At 42.4% G+C, this 21816-nt stretch overlaps 1 protein-coding gene across 1 annotated transcript in view; it reads right to left on the bottom strand.

Annotated features, from left to right (window-relative positions):
* ENTPD7 (ectonucleoside triphosphate diphosphohydrolase 7) overlaps positions 1–21816 on the bottom strand; it is a gene marked incomplete at its 5' end in the record, with an annotated part of 36941 nt that overhangs the window by 4192 nt on the left and 10933 nt on the right. Inside the window, 8 exons of the mRNA XM_081105223.1 lie at positions 4–89; positions 2562–2886; positions 5604–5770; positions 7054–7187; positions 12754–12810; positions 15424–15527; positions 21198–21348; positions 21592–21797. Of these exons, the coding sequence (XP_080961349.1) occupies positions 4–89; positions 2562–2886; positions 5604–5770; positions 7054–7187; positions 12754–12810; positions 15424–15527; positions 21198–21348; positions 21592–21797 (1230 nt within the window). The remainder of the gene's footprint in view (positions 1–3; positions 90–2561; positions 2887–5603; positions 5771–7053; positions 7188–12753; positions 12811–15423; positions 15528–21197; positions 21349–21591; positions 21798–21816) is intronic.

Here is a 21816-nt window from a genome sequence, read left to right as displayed (position 1 = left end):
TACTTGAGTCGATGCTCATCTGCATGTGATGAATAAAGGCCATTCTTGAATCTCTGAGTTAGTACTGACCAAGCCATGCCACAGTAGTCCTGGAATGACCACAGAGAAATTGTGCAACATGAAATTGGAGGCAAACTCTATAAACTTCCCCCACAGTCACAGCTGTTCCATTTCTAAAGTGGCTTGTGGGCTACTAGTTGACAAAGGAAATCATAAATGGCATATTCATTCACTGAACACTGTGCCAGGTCCTGTGCAACGCAAGTCCCAGGACTCAGGCTAGAAATACTCCTTTTTATTCCTAGCACCTCCAAGTCCAGTACAAAGCCAGCCTGAGATGACTCCTAAGCCTCGTAGGTCTCAGAGAGAGGTAAGGTTAGGACCAGAAATATCAACATCAGAACTCGAAGAGAGCGTCATTCTACTCTACAAAGGACTGACACGAGCAGGTAGAGCAGATGGAACAGAATCGTCAAACACCTAGCATTGCCTCCATGTGATAATTCTCACCAAAGGAATCATTCCTTTTGCTTTGTTTGTAAACTAACATTTCCTAAATGTCCACTATGTGCCAGGTGCTATTTCAGGTGCCAGGGGATCTGCAGTAAATACAACAGACAAAAATTTCTGTTGAATTTCTTCATTTCTCAGAAGCTTACATTCTAGTGGCAGGAGACAATCTATAATAATAAAAGCATAATATGCTAATAAGACCAGACAGCCGAACGACCTTCCAGACATCATTCCGGACGAAGCCCCAGCAGCAGGGCCGAGGCAGAAACAGGGGCAATGAGGCAGGCAGGCGAGCAGTTAGGGGTGATGAGGCAGGCAGGGAGAGGGGTTAGAGGCAATGAGGCAGACAGGCAGAGTGGTTAGTGGCAATCAGGCAGGCAGGCAAGCACTTAGGAGCCAGCAGTCCCGGATTGTGAGAGGGATTGTCTGACTGCCGTTTCAGGCCCGATGCAGGATCAGGCCTAAACCAGGAGTCAGACATCCCTTGAGGGATCCTGGATTGTGAGAGAGTGCAAGCCGAGCTGAGGGGCCCCCCTCACCACCTCCCATGCAAGAATCTCATGCACCGGGCCTCTAGTAACTAAATATACATACATACGTACACATGTACACGTACAGAATGTGTTAAATGACATAAATGCTCACAGGAAAAATAAATCAGGAAAAGGAAATAGGTAATATTGGGGAGGCCTGCAATTTTGGCTGTGGTGGCCAGGGAAGGTATCATCAGGAAGATAAAATAAGTCAAAGTGAAAAAGAATAAGGGAATAAAAATAAAATCATCTCTTTTACCTGGGAAAGAGAACATATTAAGCCACTACCAACTTGGGCAAGCAGTGGTCAAGGGGAAAAAATTTGAAGTTTTAAAATGAGAGAAAGATTCAGGCGATGGACAGTTAGGGAGCCCTTGGACCAGGAGTGGGCAAACTTTTTGACTCGAGGGCCACAATGGGTTCTTAAACTGGACCGGAGGGCCGGAACAAAAGCATGGATGGAGTGTTTGTGTGAACTAATATAAATTCAAAGTAAACATCATTACATAAAAGGGTACGGTCTTTTTTTTTTTAGTTTTATTCATTTCAAACAGGCCGGATTCGGCCCGCGGGCCGTAGTTTGCCCACGGCTGCCTTGGACGCTGGGAAAGAAAAGGAAATATGAGGGTAATCCTGGAGACTGGAGAGGACAAAGCAAACATGAACCAGGTTTTCCTCAATATTTCTTAAGGACTGCCTTTAGGGAACAGAATAGTACACATATTCTTCCATTGGAAGTCTTCTACCAAGAGAACCCTAGAGAATTATGAGAAAGCAGGAAGGAAAAGATAAAAAATATAAGAGAGAACAGCTTCTTCCCATAAATTTCTCTGATAAAAGAGAGATCAGAGAACTGTACACAAAAATTCAAAGTGATGAATCTAAATTAAAGCAGGAACTACAGAAAGCTAGTTGAACTTTTACCTGTCCAGGTAACTAATGATTTAAGCCTATAGGATACTTGAGTCTTAAATATGTTCAAAGTGAATTTAAATTTAAAGAATACTTCCCCCATCATTGTACATTTTCACATATTTCTAATATTCTCAGTGACCATATACCACTTCAACTTTTTAATAGCTCAAACCAAGAAAGTGAAAATGGACTTGTCCACTTGTGTGACATCATCTCCAAAAGCACATTACAACTGGAAACACCCAGTAGGGAAAAATATCTGAAGATGACACTACTTGGCCACAAACATTAAACCAGACTATTGGTGAGTTAGGGGAAAACTATTAGCTGCCACAACAATTTTGGAGCTGGGTGATACTTTGGCTGAGAGGACACTCTGGGAAGCTAAGCTTAACTAATTGAAGGTAGTATAGCATAGCAAATTCCTTAATTCCCCTAAATACTATACTTCCTCATCTATGAAATAATAGTTCATAGGGCTCCTGTAAAGAGTCAAGTGAAACCATGCATGCAAAGCTCTTTGCATAGCACCTGGAGCAAAATTAGGCATCCAATAAATAGCCACTGGTGGCCTGAGTCATCTTTCTTCTTATAATTTACCTGAGCAGCCTTGGCAAATGTTGGCCCATGGTAGCGGCCACCGATGCGCAACACATCCTCCGTGCAGTAAAAAAACTCAGAGAAACCGTAGAACTCGCTGTTGTTGAAGTCAATTGGTGACTGGTAGATGCCATTCAGGGAGGCCTGACTGGTGTTAGAGAGAGCCAGCAGGGGGCTCAGCATTGCCCCACAAGTCGACCAGTCTCCTTTTCCTCGGACATGCAGGACCTGGCTGTTCCTCTCCACCACATCTGTGAGTCCCACGGGCAGGCAAGGATCCAGAAATGGACTGTCAGGGCTCAGACCTGTCTTCTGGCCCAACAACCTATTGCAGTGACAACAACAAAACACATCACTACTAATCTACTCTAAGAAACACCTAGTTGAAGAAACCTGGCTTAAGAATGTGCTTCATGGATACCTTGTTGCTCTTTTGCATGACCTCCCCAGAAATGAGGATGGAGTATTACCATGTAGTTGAGTCACATGAACATTTAAGCAAATTCAATTTAGCAAAAAAAAAAAAAAAAAAAAAAGGAAAAAGAGAGAAATATGGCAGTGATCAATTTTATTCAACCTTGTAGTCAACATGTGTATTTCCCAGTGTAAAGTAAAACCAGGGGAAGTGGGAGGGACTGGGGAGTTTCCTCAGGAGAGGACCTGGAGGGGTGCAGTGTCAAAGGCTAGCAATAGTACCCTGGCCGGTGTGCCTCAGTTGGTTGGAGCATCATCCCATACACTGAAGGGACATGTACAGGAGGCAACCAATTGATGTTTCTCTTGCATCAATGTTTCTCTCTCCCTTCTTCTCTCTAAAATCAATGAAAAACATATCTTCAAGTGAGAAATTTTTTAAAAAATGGCTGGCAATAGTGAGGTACACATGCCTGGCTGTGACTGGGTAGGGAAGGGCCATCACACAGTTCTGGTTAAAGTCTATACTTGCCCAGAGCGACAGTATTCTCATTCCTGAGGAGATTAATATGCAGATCTTGCCTGGATCAGTGGTTGAGCATTGACCTATGAACCAGGAAGTCACAGTTCGATTCCAGGTCAGGGCACATGCCTGAGTTGTGGGCTCCTGCCCCAGTAGAGGGTGTGCCAGTAGAGGCAGCTGATCAGTGATTCTCTTTCATCACTGATGTTTCTATCTCTCTCTCCCTCTCCCTCCTCCTCTGAAACCAATAAAAACATTTTTTTAAAAAATGTAGATCTTGGCAGGGATGAAAATTAAGTGCAGACCAAGTAACTGCCAACTGTGTTTAACCGTGCATCAGTTTCTAAGCAGACAGACATGAAGAGTGGACTTCCTGAGATGAGGATGCACACACAAGTATAAAGACTGAAAAAGAGAATGGGAAAGTGGCAACACAACAAAATGCTTGGGCAACTGGAACCGATTTTAAGGATGTGACACTAACTATAAGGAAAACTTAGAAAATTGTTTTAAGAAGATAGAACCAGGAAGTTTCGACATCTCAGGAAGCACAGGTATCTCTGGTAGATTAGCAGCTACACAAGGTGAATAATCGCTTATCTGAATTACCAGTAGATGACTTAGATACATGGCAAGAAAATGCCAATGTGTGGGAAGACGATGCAGCCTGGCAAAGTCTGAGGTAGAAAACAGCAGACGCAGAACAAACGAGCAGCAGAACAACAAGGAAGAAAATGGAAAAGGAAGCACAGTGACTAACGAAGAAGGAACAAAACAAAATTAGTGTGAAACTTTCATAATAATTGTTTAGATGTCATAGTGCCAGCAGGAGTGAACTGAGCTCCATAACCCAAGTAACATTTATATGGATTTAAGAGTATTTTCAGAATACAAACACACTGCTTGATTTCAATGCATTTATCAATTACCCAGGATAACAGGATTCTCCCAAAACTTCTTGAACTCTTACAAAAACTTTAAAGATTTATGAGACAATATTTTTAACATGCTTCCAACATAATTTAGAGCTGTAGAAAACTAACATATACCAGTACTTCTACAAATGGGATATATCAATACCTTTTCAAAGTAGTGTTCTTAGCTAAACAAATGGGGGTAAATAATTGTATGGTGAAAAGAACTTCCATCTATTATTATGCTTTCCTTCAATGTGCAGAATGATAAAATAATTTTAAATGTTTGTTTATTTATTTATTATTTTTGTTGTTGTTGTTAATCCTCACCTGAGGATATTTTTCCATTGATTTTTAGGGAGAGTGGAAGAGAGAGGGAAAGACAGAAACATGGATGTGAGAGAAACACATTGATTGGTTGCCTCCTGAATGAGCCCTGACCAGGGCCTGGGCCAGGGAGGAGCCTGCAACCAAGGTACATGCCCTTGACCGGAATCAAACCCAGGACCCTTTGGTCTGCAGGCTGATGCTCTATCCACTGAGCCAAACCAGCTAGGACTATAAAATAATTTTTAATGCTAAAGAACCCTCAATTGTTTGTACATTATGGCCTAACTACTTTATCTCGTACTCAAATAAAAATAAAAAAAAATCAGTGATCTGGTCCATGCTGAAGGAAAACCTGCCATTCTAGAAATAACAAGAGAATAACATAAAGGTTAATTTTGACTACACATGCTTTTTATCTTTTAAGCACACTACAGAATCTAACTCCCCGCAGAACATGCAACTACACTATAATTCAACAAGCATGTCTTGAGCATTTCCATGTAGAAGGAACTGCTAGAATCTATATTATACTGCACCTTTAAAATTAACAACTTATTCTCGATCCCATGAGGTCTGAAGTGAGACACAGCAAGAGGTCACCACAATAAGCTGCTGTATGAATCCTTTTTTATGAACCCTATTATGTAACAAAGATCAGAATGCACTCTCACCCAGATCATCTACCAGAGGGTCTCAACTACCAGATCAACTACCGGAGGGTCTCTACGAGATGCTACCCCATTGGCAGGGCTGGTCAGGAAGGAGAAACCAAGGATGTATCTTAGTAGGATATGAATATTTCTAATATCTGCAATCTGACAACATTCTATTTCAGAAGCACAGGTCCCATGTCAAACGTACTTGTTTTTGTTAAGAGTTTCATTCAGCACAAGGTCTTCATAGCGCTGTCGGGCAAAGTTGCCCCCAAAACCCAAAAAGGTGGTGACGTAAACCCTATATACATGTTCAGTGTGATGCACATCACAGCCCAGGTTGAATTCAGCCAGCAGGATCTTCGCAGCCTCTTCCTGTAATACAATGAAAAGGGAATTTTAGTTTAGGTTGATTTCTAGAAAGCAATGACATTGCTATACATCAGGCTTCATTTGATATGACTACTCTTTAAAATATCTTGTAACATTCTTTCATCCTCATAGCATTATTTTAAACAAAACCATAAAGTGACAAGGCTGTATAAAAAAGAACAAATCAGAGAGGCTAAATACCAAGTTAGAGACTAAAACACAATTTGTAGTTATACAGAAGGTAGAAATACTACAGATGTCATTATCTTGCATGTACTTTTCTCATCTTCCAATTCTCTAAAATGGGAATGTACTGTTTTCATAATTAGAAAAAAATCCTTTGAAAAAAGTAAATTTAAGGAATTTGGGAAATCATCATGAGGTGTACTCTATGGCCTTTTCTGAAACTATTCAAGAAGTCCTAATGTTCCCTGTAACACTGGAATTGGGAAAGTTCAATTTTATTGTACCTCCACTGAAAAGGTGCTCTATCTATCTACTTATGACTAATAATGAATATGAAGTTTCACTTGGTTGCATAATTTTGTGAATGGTATAAAAAATACATTAGGCATTTAAGATTAAGTTTTTATTTTTATTTTTATATTTTCATTGATTTCAGAGAGGAAGGGAGAGCGAAAGAGAGATAGAAACATTAATGATGAGAGAGAATCATTATCAGCTGCCTCCTGCACGCCCCCTACTGGGGATCAAGTCCACAACCCAAGCATGTACCCTGACTGGGAATCGAACCAGTGACTTCTTGGTGCATGGGACGACGCTCAACCACTGACCCACATTGGCCAGGGTTCAACGTACATTCTTTACATTCTAGTCAGGATAAGAAATATAAGAATGAAATCATTGGTAATAAATGATCATTTGGTAATCATTTAATGAACAAGGGAATAAATTTAATGAACAAGTATGTATTGAACACTGTGCTCTGGGATGTATATGCATTATCATGTTTAACTCTAAGGCAACTTTAGGAGACAGGCAGTATACTTATAATTGCTAAAATGTATTAAACATTTATTATATGGTTGGCAGTCTGCTTAGTGCTTTACACTCATGGATGTATTTCATCCTCACAACTTTATGAAGTAGATATTGTTGTTGTTCCCTTCCTACATATTAGGAAACTAAGGCTCAGAGAAAGAACACAAGCTCGCACGTCTCTGAACAAATATTTGTACCCAGGCAAGTTGGTCTACATCCAAAGACAGTGCTCTTCTTCTTTAAATACTGACATTCCCAGTGGCTTGCCCTAAAGGGTAAAATACCTGTTTTGGAGGAAGGACTGAGGTTGAGGTAGGAACTTCATAAGCAATTTGGAGAGAGGCTCCTCCCATATCCAGTATTCCTACTGTCCTTCTGCGTCCTGCTGCCAGTTCCTGCGGGGCTTCAGCATCTGATTCTAAAATAAACAAGGGAACAGAAAGGGACTAGTAATTTAAAACCAAATTAAGTCAAAAAGGGGGGGAAAGGCAATCCCTTAAAAAACTGAAAGCAAACTGAAAGAAATTAATCTAACTGTATCATTTCAAGTGACTTTAAACATGGTATTTTGATCATATATTCCTTGTAGAGCATATCTTAATGACAAAAGAAACAAATAAATATCTTAAACCACATTCTAATAGTCTTATTGGTAATATTATTGATATTTTAAAACCATTAAACATGTATTATGGAATAAAACAAATAAATATTATGTTAACATCTTTAGGAACAAATATTCAGCATAAGAGAAAAGGGATAAAAGTATAAAATCAAAGAAATTAAATAATAATCTTATAACCTTAAATATGAATTGAAGATATCACTATGAACTCATGAATTGTTTTTCTCTTTTTAAAAGCACATACTTCCTAGGCCTGAAAGCAATGTTAATGCAGGAGCTTAATAAGCACCCTGGTATTTAGACTACAGCCTCTAAATACCATTTTCCACAAAAAGAAAACAGGGGTCCTTTTTAAAAAATGGTTGATATCAGGTCTAGGATAAAAAACATATAACATGAGCATGGAATACCCAGTGTGCCAAACAGTACCAGAAATAGAAAACTACTAGAGGCTCGGTGCACGGATTCATGCACCGGTGGGGTCCCTCAGCCTGGCCTATGGGGATCAGGCCGAAACCGGCTCTCCGACATCCCCCGAGGGGTCTCAAATTGTGAGAGGACACAGACCAGGCTGAGGAACCCCACCAGTGCATGATCAGGGCCAGGGAGGGACCGTGAGAGGGGTCCAGGGTGTGTCCGGCCCGTCTCACCCAGTCCCTATCGGCCGGACCTCAGCAGCAAGCTAACCTACCGGTCAGAGCACCTGCCACCTGGTGGTCAGTGCCTGTCATAGCAACTGGTCAAACAGTCAAATGGTCAGACACTTAGCATATTAGACTTTTATTATATAGGATTGCAATCATATTAAAAGGGTAAGGTGCTCCTACTCATCAATGATGGTATAATTTGAGCACCCCCAAAAATAGTGATGCACTATAGTCCATCAACTACATTCAAATCCACAAGTTCATAACACTGAAGAAATAAAACTTCACTGGTTACCTTTGGAAGCTGCTAGGACACTAACTCATTACTTAAAAATATGATAAATAAAGAGAAAGAACCAAGGATTTATTTTGTCTTTCCCATAAGAACTGTATTTCAGGACAATCAAATAGTTGATGAAGATTTCATTTTATGAAAATTCCAGCTGTTAAATGCAGAAGGAATGAAAGAATTATCAAAACCCTCATTTTGCAACTTCCAGTTAAAAAACAGATCTAAGCAACAGGTCATAAGTGGCTACTAAACCATTAGGTGAAAAGTGAATGGGAAACTTTTATAACAGATTAGGTCAGGCTGACAATACCTGAACCATGAATAACTGACAGGTTTTAACATGGCTAAAAGTGCGACAACCAGACATCACAACCAGACTCCTGATGTGATGTAGTAAGAAACATTTAAGCACCATCTATGCTTAATTCTTGTGGAAAGAATTGAATCTGAGACTAATAAGGGTTCTATATCTAATCTCCAGGTTAGAAGATATATAAGGGGATGCGAAACATGTTAAAGACCCCACAAAGATGCAGTCAAAAAAATTTAGAACATGGCAAATTCATTCTATCAAACAACTAGTTTTTTGTTTTGTTTTGCTTTTAATGAATGATTTGAAAAAAAGATGTGGAAAAGGTTAACTGTTACAGATCAAAGAAAACATATCAATGAAACAAAGTCTGTGATTCTTGTTCAGATTCTGATTTGAAGAAGATAGATACAAATAAATATTCTTGAGACAATCAGGGAAGTCTCTACCTGGGTATCAGATGGGTATTACATACTAGGAATTGTTAATTTTGTTAAATTTAAAAGTGGCATTGTGGATATGTTTTTGTTTTGTTTTAGCAACTCCTTATCTGTTAGAGATATATAGTAAAGACCATCCTATATAATAAAACCCTAATATGCAAATCGACCAAATGAAGGAACAACCGGTCACTATGACGCACACTGACCACCAGGGGGCAGATGCTCAATGCAGGAGCTGCTCCTGGTGGTCAGGGGGAGCATCACTCAGCCAGAAGCCAGGCTCATGGCTGGCGAGCACAGCAGTGGTGGTTAGAGCCGGCCTAAGCCGGCAGGCAGACATCCCCCAAGGAATCCTGGATTGTGAGAGGGCACAGGCCGGGCTGAGGGGTCCCCCTCCCCCAGTGCACAAATATTGTGCACCGGGCCTCTAGTTAAGGTATAATGATGTATCTGGAGTTTGCTTTTAAAAATCCAATAGGACAGTTCTTTCCTGCAGGCGCGAAGCCACGAGTAGCTCTTGAAACAACTGGCACAAGTGCCACAAGACTGGGGGCAAGAGAAAGCCCTACCACAAAAAAGCAAAAAAATGAGCTGGGATGCCCTGCTGCCCACACTAAGATTGGCCCCTGCCGCACTCACACAGTCCACAGGCAGGGAAGCAACAGGAAGTACTGAGCCTTGAGGCTGGACGTGGACAACTTCTCCTGGGGCTCAGAGTGTTGTACATGCCAAACAAGGATTACTGATCTTGTCTACATGCATCCAACAATAAACTGGTCCACACCAAGCCCCAAGTAAAGAACTGCATTGTGCTCACTGACAGCACACCATACTAACAGTGGTACACTGCCCCTGGGCTGCAAGAAGGAAGCCAAACAGACTGAGGAGGAATAAATTTTAAACAAAAAACAATCAAAGAAAACTCAAAAGAATTCTGATGAAAGGAAAAAGAATACCAAAATCAGCACTCTTCTCATGAAGCAGTTTCAGCAGAACAAGCTTCTTGAGTGCATCATTTCAAGACCAGGCCAGTGTGGCCAGGCAGATGACTGTATGCTGCAGGGCAGGAAGTTGGAGTTCTGAGAAAAATCCAGGCCCAGAAAGGCAGCCCTGGCGAGGTGGCTCAGTTGTTAGAGTATCGTCCCATAGACCAAAAAGCATGAGAGTTTGCTCCCCGTCAGGGCATATACCTAGGTTGCAGGTTCGATCCCCAGTCGGGGCACATATGAGAGGTAGCCAATCCATGTTTCTCTCTCACATCAATGTCTGTCTCTCTCTCTCTCTCTCTCTCTCTCTCTCACCTCCCTCCTGCCCTCCCTCCCTTCGTCTCTCAAATCAATAAAAGAGAATGCTGCCTCGCACAACCACTTCAAAAATACAACTAAAAGACGGAACGGACATCACCCAGAACCACAGGAAAGCTGGCTGAGGGGAAATTCTTCAACTAGAAGGAAAGAGAACAGCATACAGAGACTCAGAGGAGGCGCAGTGCGGGAAATACAAAGGTGCGGAGGTGCGCACGGAGCGGGCTGAGGGCGAGGTTGTTGTTTTCAATCGGGAGGGAGGCTCAGGCCCTGAGCTCCAGTTCTGGGCGAGTCTCTAGGGACCCAGACTCAGACGGGAGAAGCAGGACTGTCTAGCATCGGTCGGAACGCGAGGGCAGCTTTCTCTCCAAGGTTTGCAGCGGTTGCTGGGACTCTGAGAGGCAGAGCCTCTGGGGATGGGACTGAGAGCAGGCATAACTGCTCCCTCCACCCGCCCTGTTGATCCCATGTGACCAGCCCCGCCCAAGCCCTGCACAGAGCCATTTGCCAGATAGCCTCAGGCAAAGGCTAGATTAGCACCTCCCCAGAGGACAGAAGTTTTCCCACTGCAGACACAGCTGACTCTCACAGCCAGCTGGCCTGGAGGTAAAATCCCCCCAGTATTAACTACAACAATCAAGGCTTAACTACAACAAGACTGCCCACAAAGACCACTAGGGGTTGCACCAAGAAAGCATAAAAAAATGCGGAGACAAAGAAACAGGACAAAATTGTCAATGGAAGATATAGAGTTCAGAACCACACTTTTAAGGTCTCTCAAGAACTGTCTAGAAGCCGCCGATAAACAATGAGATCTACAAGAAATCTAATGACACCCTCGATGTTATGATAAAGAACCAACTAGAAATTAAGCATACACTGACTGAAATAAAGAATAATATACAGAATCCCAACAGCAGACCAGAGGAGCGCAAGAATCAAGTCAAAGATTTGAAATGCGAAGAAGCAAAAAACACCCAACCGGAAAAGCAAAATGAAAAAAGAATCCAAAAATATGAAGACAGTGTAAGGAGCCTCTGGGACAGCTTCAAGCGTACCAACATCAGAATTATAGGGGAGCCAGTAGATGAGAGAGAGCAAGATATTGAAAACCTATTTGAAGAAATAATGACAGAAAACTTGCCCTACCTGGTGAAAGAAATAGACGTACAACTCCAGGAAGCGCAGAGAACCCCAAACAAAAGGAATCCAAAGAGGACCACACAAAGACACATCATAATTAAAATGCCAAGAGCAAAAGACAAAGAGAGAATCTTAAAAGCAGCAAGAGAAAGAAACCCAGTTACCTACAAGGGAATACCCATACGACTGTCAGCTGATTTCTCAACAGAAACTTTGCAGGCCAGAAGGGAGTGGCAAGAAATATTCAAAGTGATGAATGCCAAGAACCTACAACCAAGATTACTTTATCCAGCAAAGCTATCATTCAGAATTGAAGGTCAGATAAAGAGCTTCACAGATAAGGAAAAGCTAAAGGAGTTCATCACCACCAAACCAGTATTATATGAAATGCTGAAAGGTATTCTTTAAGAAGAGGAAGAAGAAGAAAAAGGTAAAGATACAAATTATGAACAACAAATATGCATCTATCAACAAGTGAATCTAAGAATCAAGTGAATAAATAATCTGATGAACAGAATGAACTGGGGATTATAACAGAATCAGGGACATAGAAAGGGAATGGACTGACTATTCTTGGGGGGGAAAGGGGTGTGGGAGATGCGGGAAGAGACTGGACAAAAATCGTGCACCTATGGATGAGGACAGTGGGTGGGGAGTGAGGGCGGAGGGTGGGGTGGGAACTGGGTGGAGGGGAGTTATGGGGGGAAAAAAAGAGGAACAAATGTAATAATTTGAACAATAAAGATTTAATAAAAAAAATCAATAAAAAACATAACCTCGGATGAGGCCCACAGGGCAAATATATCCTCTTCCCTCCTATCTTAACTCATGTAATAAAGTTAATAAAGTTTTTTTATTGTTCTAAAAAAATCCAATAGGAAAAAAAACTTGTGTTGTATGGAGGGAGTGTGGGGACAAAAATGGCAAAATGTTAGTAAGTGTTGAGTCTGGGTAACAGACTCATAGAGGCTCATTTCATTATTTACTCTACTTTTGTGATAGTTTGAAACTTTCCATATTAAAAAGTTAAAAGAAATAAAAGAAAGCAAATTAGGCTGGACAATTTAAGTTTTGGGGGATTTTTGTGTATGTATTTTTTTTTGCAACTTAAGTTTAAAAAAAAGAAAAACAATTCAACGTTAGTGCTTATATGCTACTGGTAGGGTATGACTTAAACCTTCAGCTCTACTTAAAGAACTTCATAAGAAAACATTACTCACCATCCACATGGTCGAATCTTCCCAAAACAAAGTTGATTCCAATCCATGCATAAACCCCTAGAAGAGAAACAGAAAAGCCCTCGCTTAGCTAGTTCTCCACTGCTACAGCATGCGTGCACCTCTCTCACATAGGGCTGCTCTATTCTCCTTTTCTTGGAAAAAGAGTGCTAATAGTATTTTACTTTACACTCTCAGTGTATTAATATAAAATCTTTTATCTTGTGATGTTTTTCCTTTTAAAACTATTTGCATTTTCTCAATTTCCTACAATGAATAGGGATTACTGTGTAGAAACAAACATTACACAAAGTAAATCTTGGAATGCTTGTTCTGGACAAGATGAAGTAAGCACATTCCACCAGCCTCCCCACTGAATACAAATATAAACTCTGGAGAGAATGTCGGGGGCAGCTTCCTGAGAAGTCTGAAAGAAATGCCAGTAGACACACTGGAACAGAGATCAGAATTTAAAGAAGCACCAAACCAGTCATGAGCGTCCCATTTTTTTCTCTTACATTGCCTGGCCTAGACTCACAGGCAGCTTGATTGAAACACTAAGTATACACCAGTGTGGACAGAAAGAACTTTAAGTCCTTGCTTTCTGTTCTGAGGAGCAGGAGAGGGGGCTCCAAAGGTTTAGGGAGAGTGGGGAAAATCCCTTGCTTTTTTTCCTTAATTTGGTTCTCTCCCACCGGGCAATCCTTCGGCAGCAGAGGTGAATGTTGGGCAGGTTCCTAAAACTCTGAAGTATGTGAGACCTTCTCTTTGATCAAAGGAACTGTAGCCTTAAGAGTTGCAGCAGCCTTAATCAGTTTGACTCAGTGGATAGAGCTTTGGCCTGCGGACTGAAAGGTCCCAGGTTTGATTCCGGTCAAGGGCATGTACCTTGGTTGCGGGCACATCTCCAGTGGGAGGTGTGCAGGAGGCAGCTGACTGATGTTTCTCTCTCATTGATGTTTCTAACTCTATTCCTCTCCCTTCCTCTCTGTAAAAAATATATTTTAAAAAAAGAGTTGTAGCAAATCCCTGTTGCTTATTTCTTCCCCTCTGTCCTCCACTACTTGGCCCTGGATGCAGACATATCATGGGAATGCATGGCAGAGTGGACAAATTAAAACTCTAGCTTTCTAACCGGAATCTAGTTTTCTAACCGGAAGACCATGATAGTGAGTCTTGGGGAACTGGAAAGTGTTGGGGAGATCGTGGAGAGAAGAAATAAAGTGGTGAACTCCTGGGCTCACCTCCAAGCTACACATGCATGGATCTGACTCTAAACAATATATCAAAGTTATTGAGAAGTGAGGTAGGGGCTAGACAATCAATTTGTATGGGCTAAGCCCAGGTTCCGGAGTGGCCAACGCCTGACACACGCATGGGACAAATTCAGTAACAGTGCCATGGCTTTGAAAATGAACCAATAGAATCACAGCCCACAGAAGGCAGGTCAGAATTTGAGGCCAGAACCAAGCTAGGTAAACTGTCTGCTCAAACAAGCAAACAAACATCAATATTCTTCTTACGAGTGAAACAAGACCCAGATTCTCATAATGTAATATTCAAAATGCCCAGGATGTAATATAAAATTACTTGGCATACAAAGAACTAGGGAAACTCAACTCATAAGGGAAAAGATGGCCAAAAGATGCCAACCCTGTTATGACAGAGGTGTTAGAATTATCAAAGATATTAAAACAGCTACATACGAAAAAATAAAATCAGCCTTATAATGAATGGAAAGGCAGAAAGTCTCAACAAAGAAATAGAATATAAAAAGACCCAAATGAAAATTTTAAGGCTGAAAAACGCAATGTTGAAATTGAAAAAGGTAAATCTTTTCCCTTATGTAGACTGTACCTAGAACTCTTTTTCAAGAAATGAAATACAATTCATCATATAGGACACAATGAGAACACACATTCAACTCCACCTCAAAACTACAAAGCCAATAGTGTGGGTTTTTAGGAAAGCATCTATACTGCATTGTAAGTGTAAAAAAGGGAGAGCCCATGACAAAAAAGTAACTCATCTTGATCAGTGCCTGAGATTAAAGTTTCCCCTTACTTTTAAATTCATAATTTGCTTTACATTTGAATTTGGCAAACTCAGTACAACCCCTATATGTATGTATGTTTTCAAAACTACGAATAGGTAACCAAAGATCCATTTGGAATCACCACTAAATACTAATACATTCTGCCGAAGCCGGTTTGGCTCAGCGGATAGAGCGTCGGCCTGTGGACTGAAGGGTCCCGGGTTCGATTCCGGTCAAGGGCATGTACCTGGGTTGCGGGCATATCCCCAGTGGGAGATGTGCAGGAGGCAGCTGATTGATGTTTCTCTCTCATCGATGTTTCTAACTCTCTGTCTCTCTCCCTTCCTCTCTGTGAAAAATCAATAAAATATAGTTTTTTTTTTAAAAAAAAATAAATAAATACTAATACATTCTTATAAACATAGTCCTTAGCACAAAGTTAAAAACAGATACAAATTTATGACTTCTAGAGGGCAGCATTCTAAAGCAAATACCAATGCATAGTATGCAAATAAACTAGATAGCATAATCAAGAAAAGTTTTCTCAGAAAAATAAAAATCAGATATATAAAATAATCCTAAACACTAGGTCATGGTTGGCTGGGAGGTGAACCAGCGTGCCCCTCAAGGCCCAATACCTTCTTGCTTCCCAGAGATCACTTCTGCCTGAGACTGTGAAAAGAGGAAGTCAAACTCCAGTGGTAAATCTTTCACTAGGTCAGCCAGGATAGCCAACTGCTTCCTGTAAGAGAGAACAAAAAGTTCAAAATTAATTGTTAAATTCTCTTCTCACAAAGCCTCATCTTGACCTTCCTCATAGGCTTGTTATGACCTCACTGTTCATCCACCCCATCCCTTGTCAGGCGTGCTTTTCTATGGTAGCTCCTTTGATTCCAAAGGTTTCAACTGCCTCCAAAATATAGCCTCTGACTTAAAAGGCAATAGTAATACATTTTCTTTATATAATGTTACAAGTCAGAGTGATGATGAGACTATGGTTCTATGCCTCTCACAAGCTACATAAACCGCAGGAAGGTGAAGTACAGTTTTGCAATCTATAAAATAGCTATAATTACATGACTCCTAACTACTATGAAAGAAAGCTGCTACACTGTGGAGCACAGTCTCAGGAACAATGCCTCACTTCTCCACATAAGCAGCACTGTCAGGCCACAGGTTTTTACATAATCCTGCACATAAGCTTACAATAAACTTTTAATCTCCTTTTCTATATTTCATGGTTGAATTATTTTTCTTTATAAAATCTTATCATTTGAGAACCCCAAATCAGGATCAAAATCAAAAGATTATAACAACTTGGGATTAACATTTGAAGCCTAGTATCCATAGGGTAGTTTTTTCCTAGTGTTATATCATCACATTATCAGACAAAGAGCAAAGAAACAAAGCTAGAAGTAATAATAAGAATCTAGAGAAAAATATTGGTTAAAAATAAGACCAATGCCCTGACTGGTCTGGCTCGGTGGATAGAGCGTCGGCCTGCAGACTGAAGGGTCCCAGGTTCGATTCCGGTCAAGGGCATGTATCTTGGTTGCGGGCATATCCCCAGCGGGAGGTGTGCAGGAGGCAGCTGATTGATGTTTCTCTCCCATCGATGTTTCTAGCTCTCTATCCCTCTCCCTTCCTCTCTGTAAAAAATCAATAAAATATATTTTTTAAAAAAGACCAATTATTTTGTATTTTTAAAATTACTCATTACAAAAATATTCTATTGGCTCAGTTAGTTGTCAGCATGACTTAGTAAAGTATGTTGTTAGCACTTCAAAGCGAAGAATTTAATGTAATAATCTTCCAATATAAGTATAGTTTCTAAAAAAAATTCATTGTTATACATATAAAACTCATGCAACATGGATTTCACATTGGGAACAGGAGATGCTATTTCACTCTCCCTATTGGTTATGCTTCTTAACTACCCAACGAAGAGGGCTTGCTTGTTTTAGTCATGCTATGAAAGAAGGGGCACCAACATACACTGCTGTTTGGAATGAAAATTACTGGTACAACTTTTCTAATGGGCAATCCAGAACTACTTATCAAAAATTTTAATGTCCTTAATCTTTGCCCCACCTATTATACTTTTGGAAATTTATTGCAAAGACATCATCAAATCCTATCTAATAAAAGAGAAACATGGTAATTAGCCGTACGTCCGCTACCCTTCCTATTGGCTAATCAGGGCGATAGGCAAATTAACTGCCAGCCAAGATGGCGGCCGGCAGCCTGGCAGCTTGAAGCGAACATGAGGCTTGCTTGCTTCAGTGATGAAGGACTCCAACGTTCCCCACCTGCCGCTGCAGGCCTCTGAGCTTGCAGTTTGAAACATTGTTACAAATATAGACGCTAAACAAAACCCCAGAAACCGGCTTTCAGCTAGCCCGGGATCTCAGAGCTGGAGTTGAAACAGTGTTTCAATTATAAAACCCAAACAAACCAGATACCTGCTTTCAGCAGCCGAGGCCTAAGAGCTGGAGCCAAGCCTCAGAGCTAAAGCTGGCCCAGAATAAAAAAACAAAACAAAACAAAAAAAGGAGCGGTTGGGAGCTTCAGTCACCTGCCAGCCTGAAAACAGCCCTCAGCCCCTCACCCAGACTGGCCAGGCATCCCAGTGGGGACCCCCACCCTGAAGGGTGTGTGACCAGCTGCAAACAGCCATCATCCCCTCACCCAGGCTGGCCAGGCACCCCAGTGGGGACCCCCACCCTGATCCAGGACACCCTTCAGGGCAAACCAGCCGGCCCCCACCCATGCACCAGGCCTCTATCCTATATAGTAAAAGGGTAATATGCCTCCCAGCACCGGGATCAGCAGAGCCGCGAGGCCTCCTGGCATAGGGATCAGCGTGACAGGGGGCAGCGCCCAAACCCCCTGATCGCCCTGCGGCTCTGTGTGTGACAGGGGGCGGAGCCACAACCTCCCTATCCGCCCTGCTCTGTTCGTGACAGGGGAAGGCGCCCCAACCCCCTGATCAGCCCTGCTCTGTGCCTGTTAGGGGGGAGCTCCCCAACCCCCTGATCGCCCTGCGGCTCTGTGTGTGACAGGCTGCAGTGCCCCAACCCCCTGATTGGCCCTGCTCTGTGTGTGACAGGGTGCGGCGCCCCAACCCCCCACCCCCCATGGGCCCTGCTCTGTGTGTGACAGGGTAGAGTCATAACCTCCCCATAGGCCCTGCCCTGAGTGTGACAGTGGCGGCGCCCCAACCCCCTGATCTGCCCTGCTCTGTGGGTGATAGAGGGCGGCGCCCCAACCGCCCCCCACGGGCCCTGCTCTGTGTGTGACGGGGTAGAGCTATAACCTCCCCATCGGCCCTGCCCTGAGTGTGACAGGGTGCGGCGCCCCAACCCCCTGATCCACCCTGCTCTGTGTGTGACAGGGGGTGGTGCCCCAACTCCCCTATCGGCCCTACTCTGTGAGTGACAGGGGGGAGCTCCCCAACCCCCTGATGGGCCCTGCTCTGTGCGTGACAGGGGGGAGCTCCCCAACCCCCTGATCGGCCCTGCTCTGTGCGTGACAGGGTACGGAGCCCCAAACCCCCTGATGGGCCCTGCTCTGTGCGTGACAGGGGGTGGCGCCGCAACCTCCCCATCGACCCTGCCTTGAGTGTGACAGGGGGCAGTGCCCCAACTCCCCAATCGGCCCTACCCTGAGTGTGACTGAGGGTGGCATCACAACCTCCCGATCTGCCCTGCTCTGTGCATGACATGGGGTGGCACCCCAACTCCCCAATCAGCCCTGCTCTGAGCCCGACCAGGGGCTGCACCTAGGGATTGGGCCTGCCCTCTGCCACCCAGGAGCAGGCCTAAGCCAGCAGGTCATTATCTCCCGAGGGGTCCCAGACTGCGAGAGGGCACAGGCCGGGCTGAGGGGCTCCCCCCTACCCCCCGAGTGCACAAATTTTTGTGCACCAGGCCTCTAGTAAAAATATAAAGAGGAAAAATACTGCAGCATTATTTATAACAATGAAAAATTGGAAGTAGCCTAAATTACATCAATAGGAATTGGTTAAATTATTTACAGCACATCCACACAATGTAATACTATACAGATTTTAAAAGAAATGAGGTCAATTTATATCTACATGTATTGACATGAAAATTTGTCCAATATATTTTGAATTGTAATGGGTTACAAAACAACATATGCTATGATTCCAATTTATATTAAAAAACAAAACACTAACTTTCATTTTCTAAGTTGTTTTTTTAAAAAACCTTTAATGGCTAAATGTTAACAACTGTTGAAGCTGGGTTAATGGGGATTCATTACACTGTTCTCTCTACTTTTATATATGTTTGAAATTTCCCATAATAAAAAGGTTTTTTCCCCCTTAAATATCACCTTGTATTATCCTTATAATTTTTAAAAGGCTTTTTTATTACAAAATAAAAGGTTGATGAAACAGTCTACTAGTCCAGGCCTTTGTCAAAAAAATAAAATCTAGTGCCAATAAATTCAAAATACAGTCCAGCTGATTTAAATCCATTTTGAATACTGCTTACAAATGCTAACAAATTAGTAAAACATCGTTTATACAAAACAGGTTTGTGCAGTGGTAGTTACACTTACGTTAATAACTACAGTTGCTTTAGAGGGAGCAATGACTTCATAACCCAGGATACAGTCAGGCATTATTAAAAGAGGTGATCAGAAAAAAAGTTAAAAGAAAAGGCAAGTTCTTTAAAAATTCTTAAGATAAAATAGATATTAATGTTCAGAGCTTCCACGCTGACAGTTAACATTTAGACAAATGAAGTAAAACAACATAGTGGGGTTTGCTGGGACAGAATTTTTTGACGGAGTGCCAGGAGATGAGGCCATCCTCTCCTTTGCTCCAGACACACAAAACGTGGCCAAACCATCGCCCTGCTGGTTGGCTAATGTTTTACCTCCAAGTCAGTTTTCCGCTGGCCCTCCTACCCACTCCTTCGCGGTGAGACATAAATAAGGCTATTCACAGACTTGTGATGTGGCACTACTGTGTTATCTAGACCAGCGGTCGCCAACCGGTGGTCCGCGGGCCACTGGTGGTCCGTGAGGTCCGAAAGGTTGGCGACCGCTGATCTATACTCTTCCCTGGGTTTCTAAAATTTTGAACAATGTAAATATTACTTATGTCAAAAACAAAAATTCTAAATTGCATGCACAGTATGATTGCAACTTTGTAGAAATTACATACAGAGAAAAAGGGAATGTGACAAAATGAAACAGTTTGATAGAGTATATGATTGTGTTTTGTTTTTTGTTTTGTTTTTTTACTTTTAAGGTTTCCTTTAATGATGTACGATTGCAGGTATAACAAAGTTTGGTTTTAAAAATAAGTTTAAAAAAGAAAATTTTTTTAAAGACCAAGATAGATGGGAAAATAAGGAGCTAGAAGGCCTCCCAAGTTGACGAATGGCTGTATAAAATTATCTGCTTCTTGACAGCAAACCAGATAGTAAACCAGTAGCTGCATGTCTCAACAGAAGGAAATAGTCTACTGAAAGAAGCGCTGACATATGTTATATTGTCTGGCATGTCTGGCATAAGCAGCATGCAGCCTTAAATGTATAGCTGACGTTTCATTGTTGGCCAAGCATACAAAATGAAACTGTGAAAAAGGGAACTGCTGTTTACCAAGAAAAAATGCCTGATGCCTGTGAGATGATGAACATTCTAGAACGATGAATTCTAAGTTAAGGGAGCTCACTCCTATCCCATGATCATATATCTGTGGAGGGGCCAGGGAAGTGGTCGAAGGGGAGACATCACAAAGAGGGATCTGGCCCAAGTATAGCCACTGCCTCTTCCTCTTCCTCCTCCTCTTCCAGTAAGGGAAGAGGGATCAGATAGCAAGATGCCAGGCCTAACTGCTATGGTCAAGTGGAAAAGACTTATCTGGCTGGGCTTGAAAAGACTTGTCAGTGTAGCAATGAAGCCTGAGCTTTGCACGTAGCACCAACTATCACCAGGGAGCCAGGCAAAGTTACACATAAAGCAACATTCCTCCCCGAGCCGTCCTACCAGCCCCCAGGTACCCGGTCCCTCAGGTGACCTTCCTACCACCATTCTGTTACTATGCTCTCCTCTGGGTGCCTCATGATCCAAATTTAACACCATCACCACTGCTCCAAACCCTCAATCAAAACTAAGAATCATTACAGCCATCTCAGATAGATATGGATCCCAAAGCAGCAAATGACATAAAGGTGTGAACAATTTCCTGTGAAATCATTGGGTGCAGGGGTATATCTGCCCTATTTTTGAGCAAGGAGTCTTTTAGTGCCACCTGTCAACACTGTGGTGAATCCACATCCCACCTTGAGACCAGGAAACCACAGGGGACACGCCTGGAACCAGCCGCTCCTCTCACCTGCCACCCATTCCGTGTCTCTCGGCCCCCGCATCTCACCTCTCAGGGAGAAGCCTCATGCCCGCGGTGCACAGAATGTAGAGGGGCGTCTCCTTGTGCTTCTTCACAGGCACATGGGCAGCAGCAAAGCTCAGCAGGGGACGAAGGTAGTCACTGGCATGTTCAGGAGTGTCTGCCATGGCAGAGATTCCTTCAGAAACAGAAAATACTTTCTTTAAAAAGCAGATCACATGCACTCAGAAGCACTCAGAAACTGATTCCCCACAAGGTTCTGCTTACGGTCCTAAACTTTTATTTAATTGAGGGAGGGAGACAATGAATGAGATATACCACCCATTATCCAGACTCCCAAGAGAAAAGGATATCTCTTCTCTCCTCTCCCAAGTCTGTAACAGATAAGAGAGATTGACAACAAATATATTCCGGTTAGTACCTGGCTTGATTTTTTTAACCACCGGTTGGCTGTTGCGGTCTCTCATCTGTTTAATGTCCAGCAAATCATGGGGGTTCCCATTATGTCTTGGCCAAAAATAAACAAAAATCCGGGAGCCACTGCTGCCACAGTCCACAACAAGTCCGTAATTTAGATTTGGGTCTTCAGTATCAGTAGCTTCAAGCTCCCCTACTCGAGCCAAATACCTAAGCCGGGCAAAAAGAC

Source organism: Myotis nattereri, assembly GCF_964212035.1.
Source record: "Myotis nattereri genome assembly, chromosome: 13".
NCBI lineage: Eukaryota > Metazoa > Chordata > Mammalia > Chiroptera > Vespertilionidae > Myotis > Myotis nattereri.
This window is presented reverse-complemented; position numbering and strand designations above follow the sequence as displayed.